The sequence below is a fragment of the Trachurus japonicus genome, chromosome 3 (assembly GCF_045865225.1).
Source record: "Trachurus japonicus isolate A0001 chromosome 3, Traja_1.0".
NCBI classification, from domain to species: Eukaryota; Metazoa; Chordata; class Actinopteri; order Carangiformes; family Carangidae; genus Trachurus; species Trachurus japonicus.
Window position 1 is genome coordinate 21,618,917 of NC_140909.1, and position 20,426 is coordinate 21,639,342.

Here is a 20,426-nt window from a genome sequence, read left to right on the forward strand (position 1 = left end):
GTCACACGCACACGTGCGTGCGTACCTACGACATTTTTTTTTTTTTTACGTCCCTCTGCTTGGACCTGGGCTGGAAAGGTGACCTGACCAAAGTGACGTTAAAGCTGTGGAGAGGGAATTCTTGGAAAAGTGAATCACTGGAAATCAATTAGGCTACTGCAACCACTGAGTTCATGCTTTGGTCAACAACCATTAAAGTAAGACAAAACGTTTTAATTTATTCTAAAATAGCCAGACGGGGCTATCATCAATTTATCGCCCTACAACTTTTACAAAGTGGACTGACACCATGTAATCCTGGGCCCAATGGTAAACCATGGATTTGGTTTAATTGACGTTAAATAACCCGGGAAAGTTAAAAAATGCTGTAACGTAGTGGTTGAAAACAGCCTACGTATGATATTGTCCAAATGGCTAATGGGCATAGCTAAAGCTAATACAGAGCTCTTCTTGTTCACCATGCAAGCTCGTGTTGTGTTCAGTCCAGTCATCAAAGTTTGTAGATGACACGACTTTAATAATAGCGTGTTTTCTTGTGAGTGGAGACCGAGACCAGCATTTGAAGTAGCCCAAATAGCATTCACTTGTATTGTGGTACAAAGACGGTTTAGTATCTTTGATCCATCCATGTGTCCCATTTAGCAATGGTGCAACACTACCATCTGCTGGATAATTACTTCATCAATCCATAAAGGGAATTAGTCCCCATATTCCATTTGGGAATAATACTGTATGGCACTAGCCTAAGCTTAAATTTATGAAAATAAACCGATGAACTGTTTTGGGAAGAGGAAGTGCTGTCAGAAATGTTTTTTTTTCTTCAATTCTTTTGAACGTGAGAGTGCAAGCCTTATATTACTTACTTATATCCGAATTACTTTAAGTTTACTTTTCTTAAGTAGCTTTTTGCGTCGTTCTCTAGATATAACAAGATCTGCTGTTTTGATGTTATATTAATGATATTCCAAATATGGTGTTCCGCCTGTCCTCTGTTTCCGTATCTAGAGGGTAGGTTTATGCATTTCATTGACGCGTCCAGCACACCTCAAACTCAAGCAAGACTGAAAGATGGAGAGACGGCCGATGAAGATGTTACGCTCATTTTTGACGGCGTTTTTATTATTGTCATGCCTCCATACTTTGATCGAGGGTGACTTGACGCACTCACCGAGGATAATATTCTCAGTCAAAGGTAAGAGACATCTCGCTTTTTTCTCACATTCATTTGCTTATACATGAATGCACCGGAATGGAAACTGCCCCACAATATTTGACCAGCCTACAGTACGTATACCTTAAACGAACTTTGACTGAATACTTCATTCATTCAAATACTGAATTTGAGGAGGAATTTAATGCATTGTAATGTACCGTAATAGGAAGCGGAAGCTATTGGTGAGAGGTAAACCATCGAGTTAGGAGAAACAAAAATGGGAAGTAGCTAACTAATTAAAGTTCTGGGATATCTGCTAATAAGAAATAGATGATACTGAGGATAAAAAAAACCCATCACAAATTAGAAACATAGAATAAAATGTTGTTAAAGGACTGTAATTAGGCTAAGAACATTTAGGTTCAAATGCTTAAAATAATGGCTTCTGGTTAATGCAGGGAGTGATGACAAATTAATAAGAGGTCATGTTTCTACAAAGAAAAGCATCAGAAACTCAGATTTGTTTGTTGTTTTCCCTTGACAATTATTACACATTAAATTTTTAAATACTTTGGCCTCACAAAGTAATATTTAAAATCTTTAAATTTGCAAAGAAAAGAAATCACATGTTTTCAAATTGTCATTGGGGGTTTTTATTGAGTTTGGATAGATGGTAATTGAAAAATAAGCCTTGGTTGAGCTTGCTGAGTGATTAAATGTAGCCTATATGACAAAGATTTGAATCATATGTATTGAACAGGGTTGAAGTTGTTTCTGTTGATTTACCTTTGTCAGCCAACTGTATTTCTTGTTATTTGTTTGAAAAGCTTAAGATCAAGTGTGGTGTGCATACTGCCTGGCTATTTCTGTACAGGACTGCTGCTCTGCACTGTGTCTTAGTTTCATCAGCAGAGTGCTTGTTGGGCAGTAACATCAGCAGATCCAAGAACACTTTTGGACTTGTCAAGGACTTTAGATTGTGATGCCAGGAGGAGGAATTGATTACTACAGTTTTAGTCGACCTTCAGGAAAGATGATTTCATCATGGACTTTTTTCACAACAGACATTTTGACAATATCACATTATAGTTGAAGTGTGTAAATAAACATAATGGTAAATAAAAAGAATAATGGCTTAATTTAAAGGGGAACTACTGTATGCAAGTCCGGTCGTTTTTTCTACTGTTTTGCTAACCCTTCTCCTGGCCGTTGGCATTTGTTTTCAACGAAGTCAGCAAGGAATCAATCCTTGGAGCGTTGGATAACATTATTTATCATAAACACTTTATGATGTGTATATTTGTGGGGTCTTATCTGTCATAAACAAGAGATTAAGGGTTACCGGGTGCGTTTGCGTCATGGTGCTGCCGCAACAAGGTTGGTTTTCGGCCAAGAGACGCTACGTGGAAGGCAGAGAGCCTCCATTCTCCCTCGTAACAAATTAAAAGTCATTTGTTTAACCATCACAATTACTCCAAAGCTGTTTAATTAGGGTAAAAAACCTGCATAGATCCTCTTTAATTTAACTGCACAATTATCAGGGTGCAGTTGTTTGTAATGTCTTAAATTTTCTGCTTTTCCTGTGAAAACATTTGGTTGATATATTGGCCCGACTTTTAATTTTGAAACACTTATTTAGCTCGTAGAGCAATTTTGCTTTCATATTCAGATCCAGGTGTCAGCACTCACATGCAGTCCCCCATATCCACACTGCTGACAGCACTTCTTTTATACTGCTGATTTAGGAAGCTTAGTGGGACACAAGTTGTCAACTCATCGATCCTTCTGAAAAAATCGGTCTGCACTTTTACTGGTGCCAACAGTTGAAACACTAGTTTTGAGGAGCTTACAGGCTCAAATAAGAAAGACTCACCCGAAGTCTAACTAAATGGTATTGTGATCCACCTAAGAGTTGTTGAGACATTTGTGAAAAAATCAGGGCATCGGCAAAGTTTATTGTTCAGTGTACAAAACTTTGTAACAATTCATCAAATCAACTTAAGATATTTCACTGTACCCTTGACAACTTTGGCCTGTTGGTGGCACCAGTGGAAAACTCAGAGGGTACCCTAGGGTTCGGGGACACTCGGTCCCCAGAGTGGATATCTAGTGCACACACTCAGCCTTGTTTTTCATGTATTCTGTTTACCTGCAGAGACTCCAGTTAAAAGGTTAACGGTACATGGAAATGATGCACCTGTACAGATTCTCCATCAAGACCAGCCGGATGCTGTTACAGCTTTTGGACATGCTCACCTGTATTCGTTCAACTTCTCTCTGAACCCTCCGAAGGAAGTGAGTGACACTGAATGTATTGAAATGATACTTAACAGAAATATAGAGCAAAGCAATGACCCCCATTACCTCCCTTCACAGGTTACTGAGAAAAATATTTCGTGGAGCAAATGCAAGGGCGATGGGTCACAAACGGTGAGCGGAATAAAATGACAACAACAAACTGAATGATTGTTGATGACCGTGGAGAGATTACTGATTTGCTTCTTCGTCTCGTTCAGGTTGGGAGCTATGATACCACGGTGGTCCACAAGAGACAAGACACCAACGAGGCGTTTGTGTGTGGAACCAATGCCAAGGGCACAGTGTGCTGTTTTGTGGTAAGATACTTTAGAACTGTACGGCGGATGTGTTACTGAGAATGGGGATGGTGTTTTGTTCTGCTTACTGTGCCCACTTCTCTGTTTGGTTTATTTGAAATGAAGCCCACATGCAGTTGTGAACTACAGTAAATACATCAGACACTTTTTATTTCAAGATGGATTTCTTTTCTAAGGTCAACATAAAAGACAGTATGTGGCTACATGGTTCTTGTGCTATCTTGGACATTTTTCTTAAAGACTTATGTTAGACTGTACGTTGTGTTTTTTTGTTTGTTTGTATTTTGTAGGATTTAACATCGCAGTCACCTTCAGACAACCCCTCCCCAAGCATTAAGAGCATAAAAGAAAGCATAAAGACATTTTTCATAAAGGATGGTGCCCCGTCAGCTTTTGTTGGTGAGTTTGGGAGTTTTTACTGTGAACAGATTCTTTTCTATACTTCACCAGGATAGAAAGTCCACAAAATTCCACAGATTTTATGTTACAAAACAGTTTTGACAAACCAGAAAGATAACCAAAGCAATACCAAAAAAATCATGCCATAACTTTATGGAACAAGTCATTTTAGTCTTCTCTATCACAGTCACAGTCGCTGTCTCTATGTCGTCTAACCAGTTTACTTGGTTTGACACGAATCTAAAACGTGTCAACTGATAAACTGATGCTGTGCACACACAACAAGGTCAGACAGGTGCTGCAGACTAGATGCAGAGTTGGATGAAATATGTGTCTGTCACACCTTAAAACTTGAAATCGTGTGTTGTGTTTTTGCAGAGTCAGCAGACAGTGCAGACCTGTACGTTACGTCCTCTGAATCACATGGGTATCATGGCATCCACAAGTTTGGACAAAGCAGAATTGGACCTTCAAAACATGACAAAGGTAGCCTACTCCTGTATGGCTTCAAACTTTTCTTTATTTAAATGGTTTTCATTTAGTCAGTTAATTATGTCCCAAGGCTGTAGACATAAGTAATGGCTTTGTTTGTCTGTCTTTCAGAGCAACATTATGTGGGTTTAGTGCTCAGCAGACGGAGAGACGAGCCCCTACAAGACAAAGTGTATGCCTTTTATAAAGAGAAACACAGAGACACGGACATGCAGAGTCAAAGGTGGCTCCCCTTTGTGAGCCAGGTTTGCATGGTAAGGTCTGATTATTTATAATATTAGGATTAAATGCACACATTTATTCACATATATTTGGTTAGCATATGAATAAAAGATAATTTCCACCATCAGATATGTGCATGAAGTAACCACTGTAAATACCAACTGTAGCTAAAAAAAACTATATCTACAAACTAAGGCATTATGACCCAGTGATTGATCATATGATTTTGCATTACTTTTAGGCAGATAAAGGTGGTCCAAAGAACAACCTGCAGTTCAAGTGGACGTCCCAGATGAATGCCAGGCTCGTCTGTGGAAACGTTAACCATAGACAGCATTTCTCTAATCTGGTAGATGTTGCCACTGTACACGCAGAGCGATGGCAGGACACCAGGGTTTATGCCCTCTTCACTAATGAGTGGTAGGACTCCATCCTCACTTCTGTATTTAGGCAACATTTGGAAGAATATTGTAAGGTTTTACTCAACTAAAAACGCCGCTACTTTGATTAAATGTAATAGAGTTTGGGTCAAGATGGCAGGGGATGTCTCAAAGGTTACAGGAAGTGCAGTACAATGTAGCTGTGTCTCAGTTTAGTGGCTGCAGCCTCTGAATTGAGACACGGAGGCACAAGAAGGTCCTGGGTTCGAATCCCGGGCCGCCCAGGGCCTTTCTGTGTGGAGTTTGCATGTTCTCCCCGTGTCTGCGTGGGTTTCCTCCGGGTGCTCCGGTTTCCCCCACCACTAAAAACATGTCGGCTAGGTTAATCCTCCAGTCAGTGCCCCTGACCAAAGGCATAATCTGGAGTTGGTCCCCGGGCGCTGCACCGTGGCTGCCCACTGCTCCTCAGGGATGGGTTAAATGCAGAGAAAGAATTTCACTGTACTAGCTGTATATGTGACTAATAAAGTACCTGTACCTGGTTGTAAAAACCAGAATGACTTTGCTCATCTGTTGTTTGTCTTAAAGCAGAAGTAAGCGATCCGGTCGTTTTGGCTAATGCTGCGTTCCAGGCCGGCTTTTGAAACTTCAAGTCACAACTTACGACTTTGTGGCGTTCCAGGCAACCCACTCGTGTTTTTCCGACCTGTTTTACCAGTGAAAGTGCACTATAACGGCCACTTGTAACTTCCGACCCGTGAACTCGTACCAGATCGAACTGGTACAACTTCACAGGTCGGAAAAACACGAGTTACGAGTTGCCTTGAACGCACCATAACAGTCCTCGTCCTACGTCACCGCATTCACGCGCATCCCTTGGCTGCACACACAGCCCTTCATGCCGTTCTCTCTCCTCATTGGATAAAAATTGTAGGATACGAGAAAAATGTTCTCCTCGGCTCAGAGCAGAGCAGAGTGACTGACAGACCCGTGTTTCGGTCCAAACACTCTATGTAAGTGATTGCTGTCGGAAGATATAACTATTAAAGCTCCAGTTGGTAAGTTGACGAAAGTGAAAGTAAACTCCGCGACTTAAAGACTTATATTAACACAAAAATATCGCTTACTTCTGCTTTAATGCAACACAGTCAAACTGACTTGTCATGAGTCGGACCAACCACACTTTAGTCCACAACCACAAACCACCATGATTCATGTATAAAAATATGGATTGTGCGTCATTAAAATATTCTTTTCCTCCGTGTGGTCACGTGACACTTGTTTTCTTGCCTCCCCACACGGAAAGAACCTATAGGTTTTATTATAGGTATATATGCACCATATATACAACATATATATTAGGATATATGCGTATAAATGAAAACGGCCAATTTTATGTACTGTATGTCACATATATTCAAACCTATATTAAAACCTATAGGTTATTTCCGTGTGGGTCCTCTTGAGACAGTGTTTGCAGTTCTTCTTTTTGAAATGAAGTCTGTGTGCTGAGTTGTTTTGTTTTCACTATTATGGGCTAACTGACCTCTGAGCAGTGTCTTGTTGCTACAGATGTTTCCGTGCAGATCTGCTGACATCTGTGTCTCTCCACAGGGGTATGAGTGCTGTGTGCGTCTACACCATACGAGATATTGACCACGTCTTCATGACCTCCCCATTTAAAGGGTCCAGCGCAGATAACACAGTCGTCAGGCCTAGGAAGGTACAGTGCATGTCATGGTTGTCAGTAAATGAACGTGGTCAGCTGATGTGCAACCAAAACCAAAACACCATGCTTTTTTCTTCAGTGTATTGGGGACAGCACACTGACTGATTTAAGGACCATTAGGTTGATTGAGGAGTCTTCAGATATAGAAGACTGGATCCAGCCTGTGCACAAGTCAGGCCCTCTTCTTTTGAATCACCACCTCTACACTCACATCTATGCTGACGGTTCCCAGAGCAAGCAGAACAGTCACCATACAGTTCTGTTTCTGTCACTGAGTGAGTAAAACAACAATATGAATAAGGAAGAAACAAGAATAGTTCACTGTATGTATTTTAGGTTCCTTTAAATAGTTTTGTCCTTGGTGACTGTAGAGGCTAACCCTAAAGCTTAAAGCCTACTCCCAGAAAGAGATCTGAGTAATGGCCAGTCTGCCGTAATTTAGAGCAAAATGTAATCCTGAAACCTCCGCACCCTCTACATGAACTCATGTAGTCCATGTAGTGGGTGCTGAGGGAGCAGCTAACAATATTGGCCCTGGAGCTGTTTAACCACAGCTGTACGAAGAAAACCTTGACAACATGACTTAACATTAGCCTCGTGGGTTAGCTTGTGCCTTTTGAGATTTCCTTTGGCTGAGTGGGGTGACCTTTTCACAATGAAATGACATAAAATCATTGAATGATATGACCCAACCCTCTAAACCTTTATTTTAAAAAGTCAACTTCTGATAATTCCAAGTTACAGTTTGGGTCTTGCACTTTTCTACAGCCTTTTTGTAATGACTGAATATGGGGGAACTGGGTCGGTGTGTGTCATATGATACAGTGATACCAAACATGGCTTCCTTTCTGTTTCATTGGAAATTAAATATTGACTTAATCAAGTCACAGCCCAGACACCACAAGCAGTATCAGAACATCACATACCCATTATTTCTGTCTAAAATTCTTATCTGATAGTATGAGAAATAGGAAGTGAAAATTCAAACCAAATTTGGCCACCAGCTGCTTAAGCTAATACTGCTCTTTTTTTTCAAATCAGTCTATGAACCTAAAGTTCTCACTAGCAGAGGAGTAAAGGTCGTCAAAGGAGAAGTCAGATGATACATGAGTGTATATTTATATATAAAACAACCCACATGTCATTAGTTCAAACTCACAGTGAGTTCTTGCTGCAAGACTGATGAATGATGACACATTAAGTGGTAAAGTCAAATAAATCTTGGTTATAAACGTCTAACACAGTCCAACATGAACAGGCTGCCTTACAGCTCCAAACCACAGAGACTTCATCCAGACATTGAAAGACAGCTTGGTTAGCTACATTAGTATTTACCGGATGTAAGATTAGTATAAAGTTTTTTCAATCAAAAATGTGCTAGACTTTGTTGTAGGAGTCATATGAGATGAGAGACAAAGGGGTGGGGGAGATTACTGCCTTGACACATCCCACTGTTATGTCTTGAAACAGATAACGGGGGGATTCATAAGGTGATAATGGCGGAAAAACAGAGTTTAGTCATTGCTGAGTATCATCCATTCAACCAAAAAGACAACATCCTCAACATGATCCTTCACCCACCCTCGGTGAGTAACACAGTCCTGCCTACACAACTCTTCTGCCCACGAGTAGTAGAGTAAAAAAAAACTTGTAGTATTTCTTAAAGAAGAACGAATTTCAGCTGAAATCTGTACTTTTCCCAAGATGCTGGTGTATGAATGTCCAAGTGCAATGTGTGCTGTCTGTGTTTCATTGCAGAAGAAACTGTATGTGAGCTCCAAAAGTGAACTGGTCCAGCTGAATGTGGCAAATTGTGAAAAGTATGGAAGCAGCTGTGAGGATTGTGTCTTAGCCAGAGATCCCTACTGCGGCTGGAACGGGACCCACTGCTCCCCAGAGACACAGTAAGACCACTGAGCTTTATGGACCTGGAACCTTTAAACTAAACCCAAATCCAAACGTAGAAATGCTTAACTTTAAAGGCCACGTTTGAGGTCAAATAGCACTTTAAATACTTAAAATAGTGTTTCGTTTTGATCCAGCTATTAGCACTCTTCCTGTTATGTGCCTGTATTGCAGCATTGCTGTGTAACTGGCAGCACGGATGTGTATTTATTGTGTCACATGCATGCTCTCGCGTACATGATGATGAAACCAAAACTGGGATCGGCTGGTATAGACACTGGACATCAGACAAACTACACAATAACTCATGTACAGGTTTAAGACAGGTTCAGTCAGAAGTACGGTGGTAAGGTGTGTACAGTGTGTCATAATCTGACACTGGTACAACGTCAAGAGTGCTGTTTCGTCAGGGTTATGGTGTACGGTAATATTTCGCCAACTCTCTTATCAAGATAAGAGTCACATCCTTTGTAAAGGAACTCATGTTACCACAATGTTTCCGGTTCTGATCTGGCTGGTTGTTTTGTGGTCTTGACACAGCTGCCCTGCTCTCAAACTTTTGACGTTATGACATTTTAAGTTATTATGATCTAATTTATCTTTTGTATGCCTTTAGAGGGTTCGGTTGAGCATAACTTAGTTTGCAGAGTGTAGAAATGTAGATCCTCCCACACCTCACTGTAATTGTAAATAACTGATATAAAGGACAGTTTAATTTCCATGTTCAGTTTCAGTAGAGCCAGCTAGTATCTTTGTTTTGCTTCCAAAGCTGCTTAGTTTTCCCCAAAACACGTGACGCCATCAGCTGTTGCTGCACCGCACGCTCAAAGGCATCAAGCCAACAACAAACAAAAACACACGTTTAATAATAGAAGGACATTAAGTGATAACCTGACTGCTGGTTAGAAATAACCCAATAAACACTGAGCATGTGAACGTCACAAGTTCTGGACAAACGCGGTCACTTGACTGAAATCACTTTGTGAACTGATCATCTGACCTATGAAGCTCACTGTGTGTGATGGACAGCAGCCCAAATGTGCTATCATTGGGAACAAGGCTTATTAGAAGAAAGTATCACAGAGTGATAACATGTTCTTCTTTACAGTGAGTTGTCTGACATAGGGAGGTTGCCATATGATCACAGGGTCAATTTACACACACAAACAACTTCACACACTCACATTTACACCATGGGGGCTTTAGAATAGAATAGAAGAATAGTACTTTATTAATCCTTTGCGGGAAATTATTGTGTCGCAGCAGCTCCAATAGAATAGAATAAAATATACAGATAAGATAATTAGGAGAATAAAATAATTTAGGCTAGCAATATTATTAAGGATACAGTAACAAAATCTGTATAAAATTATAAGGAGACATAAAAGTTTAGTTTTAGAGTCTTCAATTATCTAGTAAAGGGAGAAAATGCACACTTGAACACAGAAAGGTACCAGGCCCAGGGATCAAACCCAGAAGCTTCTTGCTGTGAGTGTGTGTGTGTATGTGTATGTGTGAGTGAACTTTCCACTACTGGTTCATCAACACTAACAGAACCGACCGCATTCAGCTGCATGCACCTACACGCATCACACTGATGATGACACTGATATGATCATTTTGATTTGCAACATTAAGCCTGATTCACTTGCTTTGCTCCACACCGCTGCAAAGAGGAAGTGGTTGTGAGGTGAGTCACATAGATGACACGTTCACACATCACACACTCACTCATAACTGGAAATGGGTGGGGGGTCTTGCTCTGCCCAAAGGTGTGAACAGGAACAAAGTTTAAACTGGTTGTACAGTCAAGTGATCGGAGTGAAGAATTTTACTTTGTGAATTTATGTGAAACGTCCTATTACTTAAATTAAGTAAAGTAAATGGAGCAATAGTATTACATATACCGGTACACATATGTACAAATGCTAGAAAAAATTCTACAAATAGAAATAGTAACAAGATACTGTTGGTGCTAATGATAATATATATATATATATATATATATATATATATATATATATATATATATATATATATAATGCTGCTTTTCTTAACAAAGCTACGAATTGATTTGCAAACAAAATAACAGAAGTGAAACCTGCACTAGTGTGAACACTGCATCGGAATGCGTTGATGTCCCCGGTGTTACAATAAAGGACTTTTAAGTTAACACATTTCAGAGAGAAAAACAACCCAAGTCAAACTTTTCTTAATGCCGTGGCAAAACATTTTCAGGAGGGATTTTTTTGGAAGCAAAGTGGGGGCTCTCCCAGAACTCCCATCAGCAGATCTCACTGGTAGAGAGGGGACATACTGTACCAGGTCAAGGTTTTTAGGATCAAGACCATGTAAGGCCTCAAAGATGAGCGAGAGACTCGTGGCCTAAAGTACTGACCTATTGTACTCTATCTCATACAATGCTGTGCCAAGTACTCGTAGAATAGTGTCAGATGTACTAAGATGGGCCGCTAACATCGGAGGTAATGGTTATACCTGGGGTGTGTATAAAGGTGGTGGTGGTGGTGGTGGATAACCTCTGTGCTTGCTGTTACATGGTCTCCAAGTTTGTTGTTGTTGTTGTTGAATGCCTTCAGTGCCACCAGCAGACTTTTCTAACTGAGGTCTCTTTTCCCTCGGACAGTGACACTCTGCAGAACGTGTCCTCAGGGAACCACAGCATCTGCCGAGATCAACCCAAAAAAGGTATGAGAATATCTGTGTGTTCAGAGGCAACTAAAAGATTTGATGTACCGTCTCTATACAGTGGCCACGTTTACATGAGAGCTTTAATTCCAAATAAAAATAATTTAATTCTGAATTAAAAAACATCACGTAACCGTGGCCAGTGTGTTTATAAAAGTTTCCACTTCTGATCATCTGATCAGGCAACCCAGTGTTTCCTGTGGGTTAACACACAGCTTTGCGGTAGTTGTATGTGAACTGCAGGCACGTCCACACAACATTCAAACAGTTCTGAGTATTATTTCACTTGTTTATCATTTGATATAACATTAGAAAATGTGCTACTCCAAGCCAATAAGCCAGGCATATCGTAATTGGGTCACTCTTTGTGCAGCGGCCTGTTTTCAGTCTTTATGCTAAGCTAAGCTAATCTAAACGGGGTCATCCCTATGTTCCCACAGCCCTATGTTCCCTCAGCCCTATGTTCCCTCATTTCTAACTTTTGTCGTCACTGAAAATTAGGCCCTATTCCCACAGCCCTTTGGTCCCACCATTGGTTGGGTTTAGGCAATGAAGAAAGGAGTTGGTTAAGTTTAGTAAAAAGACCAGGTAGAGGCTAGACAGGCCAGATAGACAGAGTCCAGATAGGTAGAGAGAGTCCAGAGGGAACATAGGGCTGAGGGAACATAGGGCTGAGGGAACATAGGCACGCTCCCAATGTAAACTACAGCTTGTCCTGACTCTGACTGATGAGCTTAGTGTCAGATCTGTAGATACACACCACTAGTTCCTTCCTGAAACTGAGAAACTCTGAATGCAACTCCAACTACCTAGAAATTTTGTTAAATGTTAATCTGAATTTTCTCTGAAAGGGGAACTATGCAAGTCCAGCGGTTGATAAGGTTAGATATCATATACAATGTTATGACGTGTATATTTGTGTAGGCTTATCTGTCATAAACAAGAAATTACAAGTTACGGGGACAAGAGTTGGGACACCAGGGTGGCGGCGATCTTGCAATGTTGTTTTTTGGCCAAAAGTCACTACGTTGACGGCATAGAGCCTCCATTCTCCCCATAACAAGTTACAAGTAATTTATTTAAACATCACAGTTTCTCCGAAGCTGTTTAATTAAGGTAAAAATGTAGCATAGTTAAGATAAAAATCTTGCATAGTTCCTCTTTAAGCTCTTCGGCCTTCGACCTATATATCACTCTTCTCAGACAACAGTTTGAGGAACCTTCCCACAACAAAACAAAAACAGAAAGAAAAAAATGACAGCAAGCATAAAACAAGTTCAACAAGTAAATACAGGAGATAAAAAGTCCATCCCAGTTCTGTTTGTCCCCAAAACAACCAGCAGTGTGTCAGTACGTTTATGTCGGTTTCAGTTCAGGTTCAATTCCCATCACAGGTTTAGGGGGGGCGTCTAGTCTTAATGGCTATAACACTGCTTCTTCAGCAGTGAATACATTTGCAGACATGTATGACACAGCACATAGCCATGGTCATAAAATGAAAATACTGTCGGCTAATGGTACAGCATTAATCAGATATACAAAGAGGGAAGAAACTGCCGTCTGTGTAGACTGGCAAACTGATGTGAGCTAGCTGCTGATAACAGGCCCTCCCATCTCGACCTGCAGCTGCTGGTGTTATTGCCAGTGTAAACTTTCAACAGCTCTGTGTGTTTGGGAGTGGTGTCTCAGCTCTCTAATAAAATCATGAAGCTCAGTTTGCCAACCAGATCTCTCTGATGACAAGACAGTGTTGATATTTAAACCCAAACTTTTGCTTCTTGATTTAATTGTATTTATTTATATTTATATGTATTCATATATGTTAATCTGTTTTACTGATATGTTGTTTTATTCTATGACTATTCCTGGCGATATAACTATTTCTGGTTATTTATTTTATTTCTACTTTCATTTTCAGTTTTACTCCCAAAGAGCTCCTCTCTTTTATCATTTTATTAGTTTATTTTTACTATTTCTTCATTTTGATTTGACATTCTTCCCTTTATGATTCAAAAAGCCCAAAGTCGGTTCCTCATCAAACACAAAAGAGCATGTGAAGACTTCATCATATGATAATCATTTGATTAAACACATCTTTGTGATAGTCAGCAGCTGACTCTGTCTCTTCCATTCCCACATTAGATGACGAGCGGTAAAACCCTTAAGGTACACAAATACAGCCGCTCTTGTGACTCTGCATCCTGAAAGAAGATCCAGGAACCTTGCCTCTACTGCCAAACCTGTTTGATTGAATAAAGATTGAACAGACCAAACTAAATCAACATCTATCTGAAAGCTAATGTTCCCTAACCCTGAGTGTGTTTTCTCAGGATACAGCTCCACTAACACACATGAGGACCAGAATGAGGTGAAATACACTGTGCCCAACCACTCCAAGTACTTCCTCGAGTGTCCAGTGCTGTCCAATCACGCCAAGTATTCTTGGCGTCACAACAGCAAGAGCTTGGAGCCCTGCAGGACCAAGGGTAAGGAGTGCCTGCATCTCATCGACAGCATGAGCGCCGAGCAGACGGGAACGTACACATGTGAGTCTGAGGAGCTGGGCCATAGAAAGGTCCTGGCCCAGTATAAGCTGCGTCTGGAGAACAGGGCCGCAGGTCGGTTCTCCAGCTCGCTGCTCTGGCTTTGTCTGATCCCTGCTCTGATGAAGAGTATGATATGATTCCCATCAAAGATGATACATGATGATACTGAATTAAAGCCCAATCCTCTCTGAGCGTCTGTGCATGTTCAGCAACAGTGTGCAACAATCTAAGATAAAAACAAATTCTTCTTCGTCAATTTTAAAGATTTGCTTTAATTTTAAGGGTTAAGATTTTATTGCACTTAGTGTTAATATATAAACATCTTGAAGTTTCAGAACCAGTATCATTGTCAAAGGCAGTGACAACTGTTAATGACAGCATTTCATTTCATTGTTAATATTTTTTAATGATTAGCTTTGCTCTTCAATTTAGTTTGACATAATTGTAAAACGTTCCTTTTAGTATTTCTGAGTCCTTTGACATGTCACTGCACCTCTGCCGTTGCTGCACATAAATATGTGCTTCACCAATATAGATGCCTTTTATAGTCACACAAAGGTTTTTTTTGTTTGTTTGTTTTGCATGACTTTTTGTTTGTTTGTTTGCATGACTCCAGTTAAACTCTGTCAACACTTCTATTACAACAACAATAACAATACACAATTACTCACAAGTGAATGATGCTGGTCCCAGTTGGTACCTGTCGTAGTTATGACAGATCTTCTTATTTGATTTGGTGCCAGAAAGAAATGTTTATTATTTATTTATTACATTGATTAAAATATATTTTTGTAATGGAAAATTAAAGAAAAATAATTTTGTTACTAACTATATGAGAATGCGGCATGGCTGCAACTTGCGGGAAACCTGTGTTGTGTAACGATACACGCAGCGAAACAAGATTGATACAAGAGTAGAAAGCACCTTCAGTCTTGCAATGATTGTTGCATAATTCATTTCAGTGCTTCTGGAAATCTACATGCATGTGTTTTGCATTTCTTGCACGCATTTCCCCACAATGTGAATTCTTTTTCTGAATGGACACACTTGTCCCAGCTGCAATGTTCCAGTTTTGTTCTCTACCTCACTCTTGCTTGATAGGCTTTGGGTCGACAACAACAGCCTGAGCGATCGTTTGTTCCGCCTAGACCCCTGTGTTACTCAGATAAAAGGTAACACTCTTGTTGTGAAATGCTGTTGTGCAAAGTAAAGACATCCTTTTTTTTTTCATACTGAGTCAAGTGTGAAGTTGGTGCAGCAGCAGCAGCAGCAGCAGCAGTAGCTCGAACCTTTGAGCTTATGAAGGGACGACGTTCAACAATGGCTGCATTTTCTGAACTAGCTCAGTAACAGTTAAGCACTTTGTTTTAAATTGTATTGTTTGAACTTGATGACCGTTGATTGTAAAACCTTGTTAATAAAGTGGAGGAATTAAAGCTATAATGATCCACTGGTTCAGTTCTTCAGGCCTGAGCAGTACAACTCATGCATGCATCGTTTTAACGGAACTGCAAACAGCAACAGCATCACTTCATTGTTTCGAGTGTGCTAAAAAAAAAATCCAGACAGGGCCGATGAGCTGGACAGATTTGAATAATCTGTATGGTGGTATGTTCTCTGGGAATTATTAGGGAGAGGTATGTTTGGGTCGAGTTGTTGAGGGGCTGCCACAGAGAAATGTTAATTGGTTATATTCAAATACTGACAGTCAATCCCTTACGGTAAGAGTGACTTGCGATGTGTGGACTGAAGCAATTCTCTTTGAGTGTTGGGGTTGAATTTCCTGTGACCAAAATACTACCTGTGGGCTTCCTGTGAAAAAGTGGAAATGAAAGCGCGAGTTAAGATGAAGCCCACAAGGATGTAAAAATGTTTCTCGGTGAAAGTATCACATCGTAGCAAACATTGCACATAGACATTTCAGGGAAGAAATAAAACAAACACACAGGAATAAGATATAAAGTAAAACTTTATCATGACATACAAGTTTAAAGCCCTGAGAACCATATCTTTATATTACTAATATGAACAAAACTGAATGTGTGAAAACCACTTTGGAAAAGTGCTCCTCTTAAATACAATCAGCACAAACCAGTTTTTACAAGCATTCATGTGTTTTGTCCTATTTTTGTTTACTTTAATCAAAGAGAAAACTATAATATCAGTAATATCATTATTATCATGTCCATAATAATAATAACAGTACAAAAATATGCACAAACCCCACAGTTGAATTAATATACGGAGCATTGTACAAGCCAAAAACAACAACATAAAATTGATAAATGAGGTATTCGATAACCACTTGCATATGCGCCTGTTTTTACACAGATCAGGTTAGTTTTTTTTTTCTTTTTAAAACAATTTAAAACTGAATTAACTCCAAAAATCATCTGAGAGACAAAAGGTTCTGCAGACTTCCAACTTCACAGCTTCCTGAGTGACGAGACTTTGCCTGCAGTTACTGACGACAAAAAACAAAAAAGAAAAAAAAATGCAACACCAAAACCAAAGTAGCATTCAGCGAAGCGACTGCAGCTTCCGTCAGTACTCGTCCCCCAATGCAGCTTCAACATCGAACGCAACAGTGAATACAGCCCACTGCCCTGAGGTATTGTGGTATGAAGAGGTTGAGGGGTGGGGGGGGTGAGGGGGTGGGGTGGGGTCGCTATTAGATACGCACACACACGGTTACAGGTATAACATATCATATATACTCATCCACACATCTGGTCCGGTGGTGGAAACGTGGAGGTCAGAGAAGTGAGCGACCAAACACTCGCCACCTTCCACTCCACTAACAATAAAACACAAAGTGCCCTTCAAACAGAAGAAGATGGCTGCGGCTGTACTGGGAAGTTCCCACTGAACAAACTGGGAGCTGTTCAGTTGTGAAGGAGGCTAATGCAGAAGAGAATTTCCTCTCATTGATGTAAAAACACGTCATTAAGCACTTCCTCCACATTGATATAAAAAGCACGGCAACCACCGGCAGCGTCCACACTGTGAGGTCAGTGTAGACTGGACCTGTCTCCACACGCACACACACACACACAAAACACACATGCAACCAAATTCGCAAACATACAAAGGCAGTGAAGCTACATTATCAAATGGTCAATGCTTACACTGAACAGATTAAACAGAAAGCGAGAAAATGTTTTAGTAACAGCCTGAAATCACTGGGCTTGGTTGTTACTAAAAACAAGGTCCACCAGGAAAAAAAAAAAAATCAACACAGATAAATAGTAAAACCCTCCTTTGACAACTGGTGTCCAACGTCTGACTGAATTGTTTCCCCTTAAAAAAAAAAGAAGAAAAAAGAAGTGATTACTCTCCAAAGGATTAAGCTTGAAGAGAAAAGACATTTTCCCAGCCAGCGGAGCGAGTGAAGCCTCCACTGGACCGGATCTCACCAGCAACTACTTTTTAAGGCAGCATCTACAATTCTCACCTTTATAAAATACAGTTCTGTGTCATACAGGGTTGTGAAGGGATCTCCACGAGGACAAACAGCACCGTCCTCAAAACCCCTCAAACCCTCAACCTGTGATCTGCACTGCAAAACCTGACACGTAATGGCTAAAATACAGTCTAATAAAAAGCAACAAGGCTGCCCACCTCAGATCACTCTGGGCTTCAAAAGGTTTCTAAACAGGTAAAATGCCTCACATTCAACACAGATAAAGCTAGAAATTTTATTTTCATCCTTTATGGTTTTTAAAGAATGCTAAGAATTGACTTTAAAGGGAGAAAAATATGAAGACGTGGGTCTTTTGATTATTAGACTTGTGGGCCTCTTGTCTTTTGTCATTGGCCGAGACAGTGGGTGGGGTTAAATTAGGGAGAAGCAACAGCATCTGTTCTGGATAATAATAATAATAATAATAATAATACTTAAATATCTGCTAATAGTCTACAAAAAGGTCCATCTGTACATATCACCAAATCAGATTTTGAGACTTTCAATCCAGTTTTAAATGGACTTATTTCCTTTGTAACTTTCCAAAAATTAACCAATGCCATTACATGTGAAACAAACTAATTTACCTACCACCATCCAAAAGATTTTTTTTTTTTTTTTTACCTATTTAAGGGGAAAACACATCCTCAAAATCAGATTTAAGTGAGATTAGATGCAACATTTTTTCCAGTTCAAAACGGATCTTGAACTGCCCCAGCAGGCGGGAGCAGGATTGTGAGGGATCATTATAGAGGAGCGACTGGGCTAGTCTTTGGTATCTAGCTGTGCAATAACCTGATGAGTCTAATGTGAACCAGAGGACCAAGGTGTTCAAACACTGGCCACATGATTGTACACATGCATATTGTTCTGCCGCTGCCGTGATAGGAAAATATTTACTGCGATTCAGAGGAAATGCGCAGGCAAATTGAAGGATGACGTGGTTGTTAATTATGTTTCGTGACCCCATGAAACTTGTTAACAATCCTACAAATCTACACGTGTCAGTGAGGAACTATATATCTTCTTTTCCTCTTCCCTGAAAAAATGCAGATATATCACTCATCCCAGACAACAGTTCGAGGAACCCTCCCACAACAAAACAAAAACAGAAAGAAAAAAAAATGGAAGCAAGCATAAAACAAGTTCTACAAGTAAATACAGGAGGAGAGAGATAGAAAGCCCATCCCAGTTCTGTTTGTCCCCAAAACCACCAGCAGTGTGTCAGTACGTTTACGTCGGTTTCAGTTCAGGTTCGATTTCCATCACAGGTTTAGGGGGGCGTCAAGTCTTGATGGCTTTGCAGCCGTCTGAGGTATGTAGTGTAGCTCTCCTTCTGAGAGAGCCTGATGAGGTATTCTTGAAACAGTCATGTAGACTTGTGCATTCTTCAGGTATAAATCCTTTTTTTTCTCTCTTTCTTTAAATTAACAGTGATTCCTTGCAGTTAGGGTCACATCGCTTCCTGAGAGAGAGGGATGCCCTCCAGAGCAGAGAGGCCGGTATGAGGTCTGAGAACTACGTGTGGACCAGGACGCCATCAGACTGACATTCAGCTCTGTGGCTGCAGCTGGAGGGAGGGGACGCACAGCAATGTGAGGAAAAACAAACTCAAACCTAACTCCTTAGCACTGGTGGAGAAATGAGCTCTGAGTCGTCTGGGTCTGGGCCTGTTGTTGTGGGTAAATAAAGAATTGCTGCCCCCTCCCCTACCAAACTTTGTGCGTAACTTTTTTACAGACAGCTTGTGCGGAACAGGAGAAGTTGAATTCTGGGTTTGTACTTCCAGCCTTTCAATAACGGAGCGAGGGCGGACTGAGAGAAATGAGGTATTTCATGTGCTGATCTACAGCATCTGATGATTCACCAGTTTGAGTTCAGCAAGGGGCTACAGCGTGTTAAAGGAAACCTGAGCAGCCCGGGTTGGAGGCCGCTCACTGTGAGGTGGGTGCTCTGTACACGAGGTTCCACTGGTGAGTTACTCGACTTCCCCTGATTGCAACTAGGTCAAAAAGAATACAAAAATAAAGTTGATTCAGGTTAAATATACTACAGCTCCTGAGGTAAAGACACCACTGCAGGTTACTTGATTTGAGGTATGTAAAAAGAGAAAAAACTAAAAACACAAAAAAAAAATCATTCTAAAACACAAAATCAAAAAAAGACAACAAAATGGCAACAAACAAACAAAAGTCCTAAGATAAAACTTTTCAAGTTCAGTTGTGACTACACCTGTCAGTGGGTTTGGCTGAGCTGATTGTGTTTAGCATGTACATTAGAATTATGTGTGTGTGTGTGTGTGTGTGTGTGTGTGTGTGTGTGTGTGTGTGTGTAAAATGTATGTCTGTATATGCATGATTGTGTGTATTTGTCATGTAGTGAGTGAGTGTGAGTGTGTGTGTGTTGAATAAAATGCATAGCTGTGCGTTTGGGCACGTGATGTCATATAATATTCTCAGGCTCTGTGTTCATGATTGGACAGCCAAGAGGTTGACAGGGTTGATGAGGTATTTGTTGTGCAACAGTTTGTTATTCTTATCGGTTTCTCATTGTACTGTATATTCATGCGGGGTCTCCCGGTGGAAGAGAGGCCTGGGGAGCACGTACAAAGGGCAGCTCGAGTTAGGGAGACCCGCTGGGGGCCGGCTCGGCCGAGCCTGGACCCTTTGAGGAGGAGGAGGACGTGGGGCTGAGGGTCTGAGCCAGGGGTGCAGAGAAGCCAAAGCTAGTGCTGGTTCCAGCGGAGGAAGCTGAGGCAGCGGCGGCCGACACAGAAGGCCCCGGGGCCGCACCAGACTTGTGGGCAAACAGGGTTC

At 40.7% G+C, this 20,426-nt stretch overlaps 2 protein-coding genes across 4 annotated transcripts in view; one reads left to right on the forward strand and one right to left on the reverse strand.

Moving 5' to 3' along the window:
- The first annotated feature begins 1,047 nt into the window (after positions 1-1,047).
- LOC146989942 (semaphorin-7A) lies at positions 1,048-14,546 on the forward strand. Its single transcript, XM_085766500.1, has 14 exons — positions 1,048-1,192; positions 3,309-3,448; positions 3,530-3,583; positions 3,670-3,768; positions 4,059-4,167; positions 4,546-4,653; positions 4,771-4,913; positions 5,123-5,301; positions 6,876-6,984; positions 7,070-7,265; positions 8,461-8,576; positions 8,749-8,894; positions 11,540-11,601; positions 13,932-14,546. The coding sequence occupies exons 1-14, from the start codon at positions 1,069-1,071 to the stop codon at positions 14,282-14,284; spliced, it is 1,938 nt and encodes a 645-aa protein (XP_085622626.1). The 5' UTR covers positions 1,048-1,068; the 3' UTR covers positions 14,285-14,546.
- A 1,552-nt stretch (positions 14,547-16,098) lies between these two features.
- The window catches only part of LOC146989943 (AT-rich interactive domain-containing protein 3B), a 51,584-nt gene continuing 47,256 nt past the window's right edge, over positions 16,099-20,426 (reverse strand). For all 3 annotated transcript variants that reach the window (XM_085766513.1, XM_085766522.1, XM_085766531.1), the window contains exon 9: positions 16,099-20,426. In XM_085766513.1, the coding sequence (XP_085622639.1) occupies positions 20,233-20,426 (194 nt within the window). In that variant the 3' untranslated portion in view covers positions 16,099-20,232.

What these genes read in the sequence shown, in the direction of transcription:
- LOC146989942 (XM_085766500.1), top strand. Translation starts at nt 1,069, where the DNA reads ATGGAGAGACGGCCGATGAAGATGTTACGCTCATTTTTGACGGCGTTT. An exon ending in GCACAGTGTGCTGTTTTGTG is followed by an intron (nt 3,769 to 4,058) that starts GTAAGATACTTT and finishes TGTATTTTGTAG; the next exon opens with GATTTAACATCGCAGTCACC. An exon ending in CCGAGATCAACCCAAAAAAG is followed by an intron (nt 11,602 to 13,931) that starts GTATGAGAATAT and finishes GTGTTTTCTCAG; the next exon opens with GATACAGCTCCACTAACACA.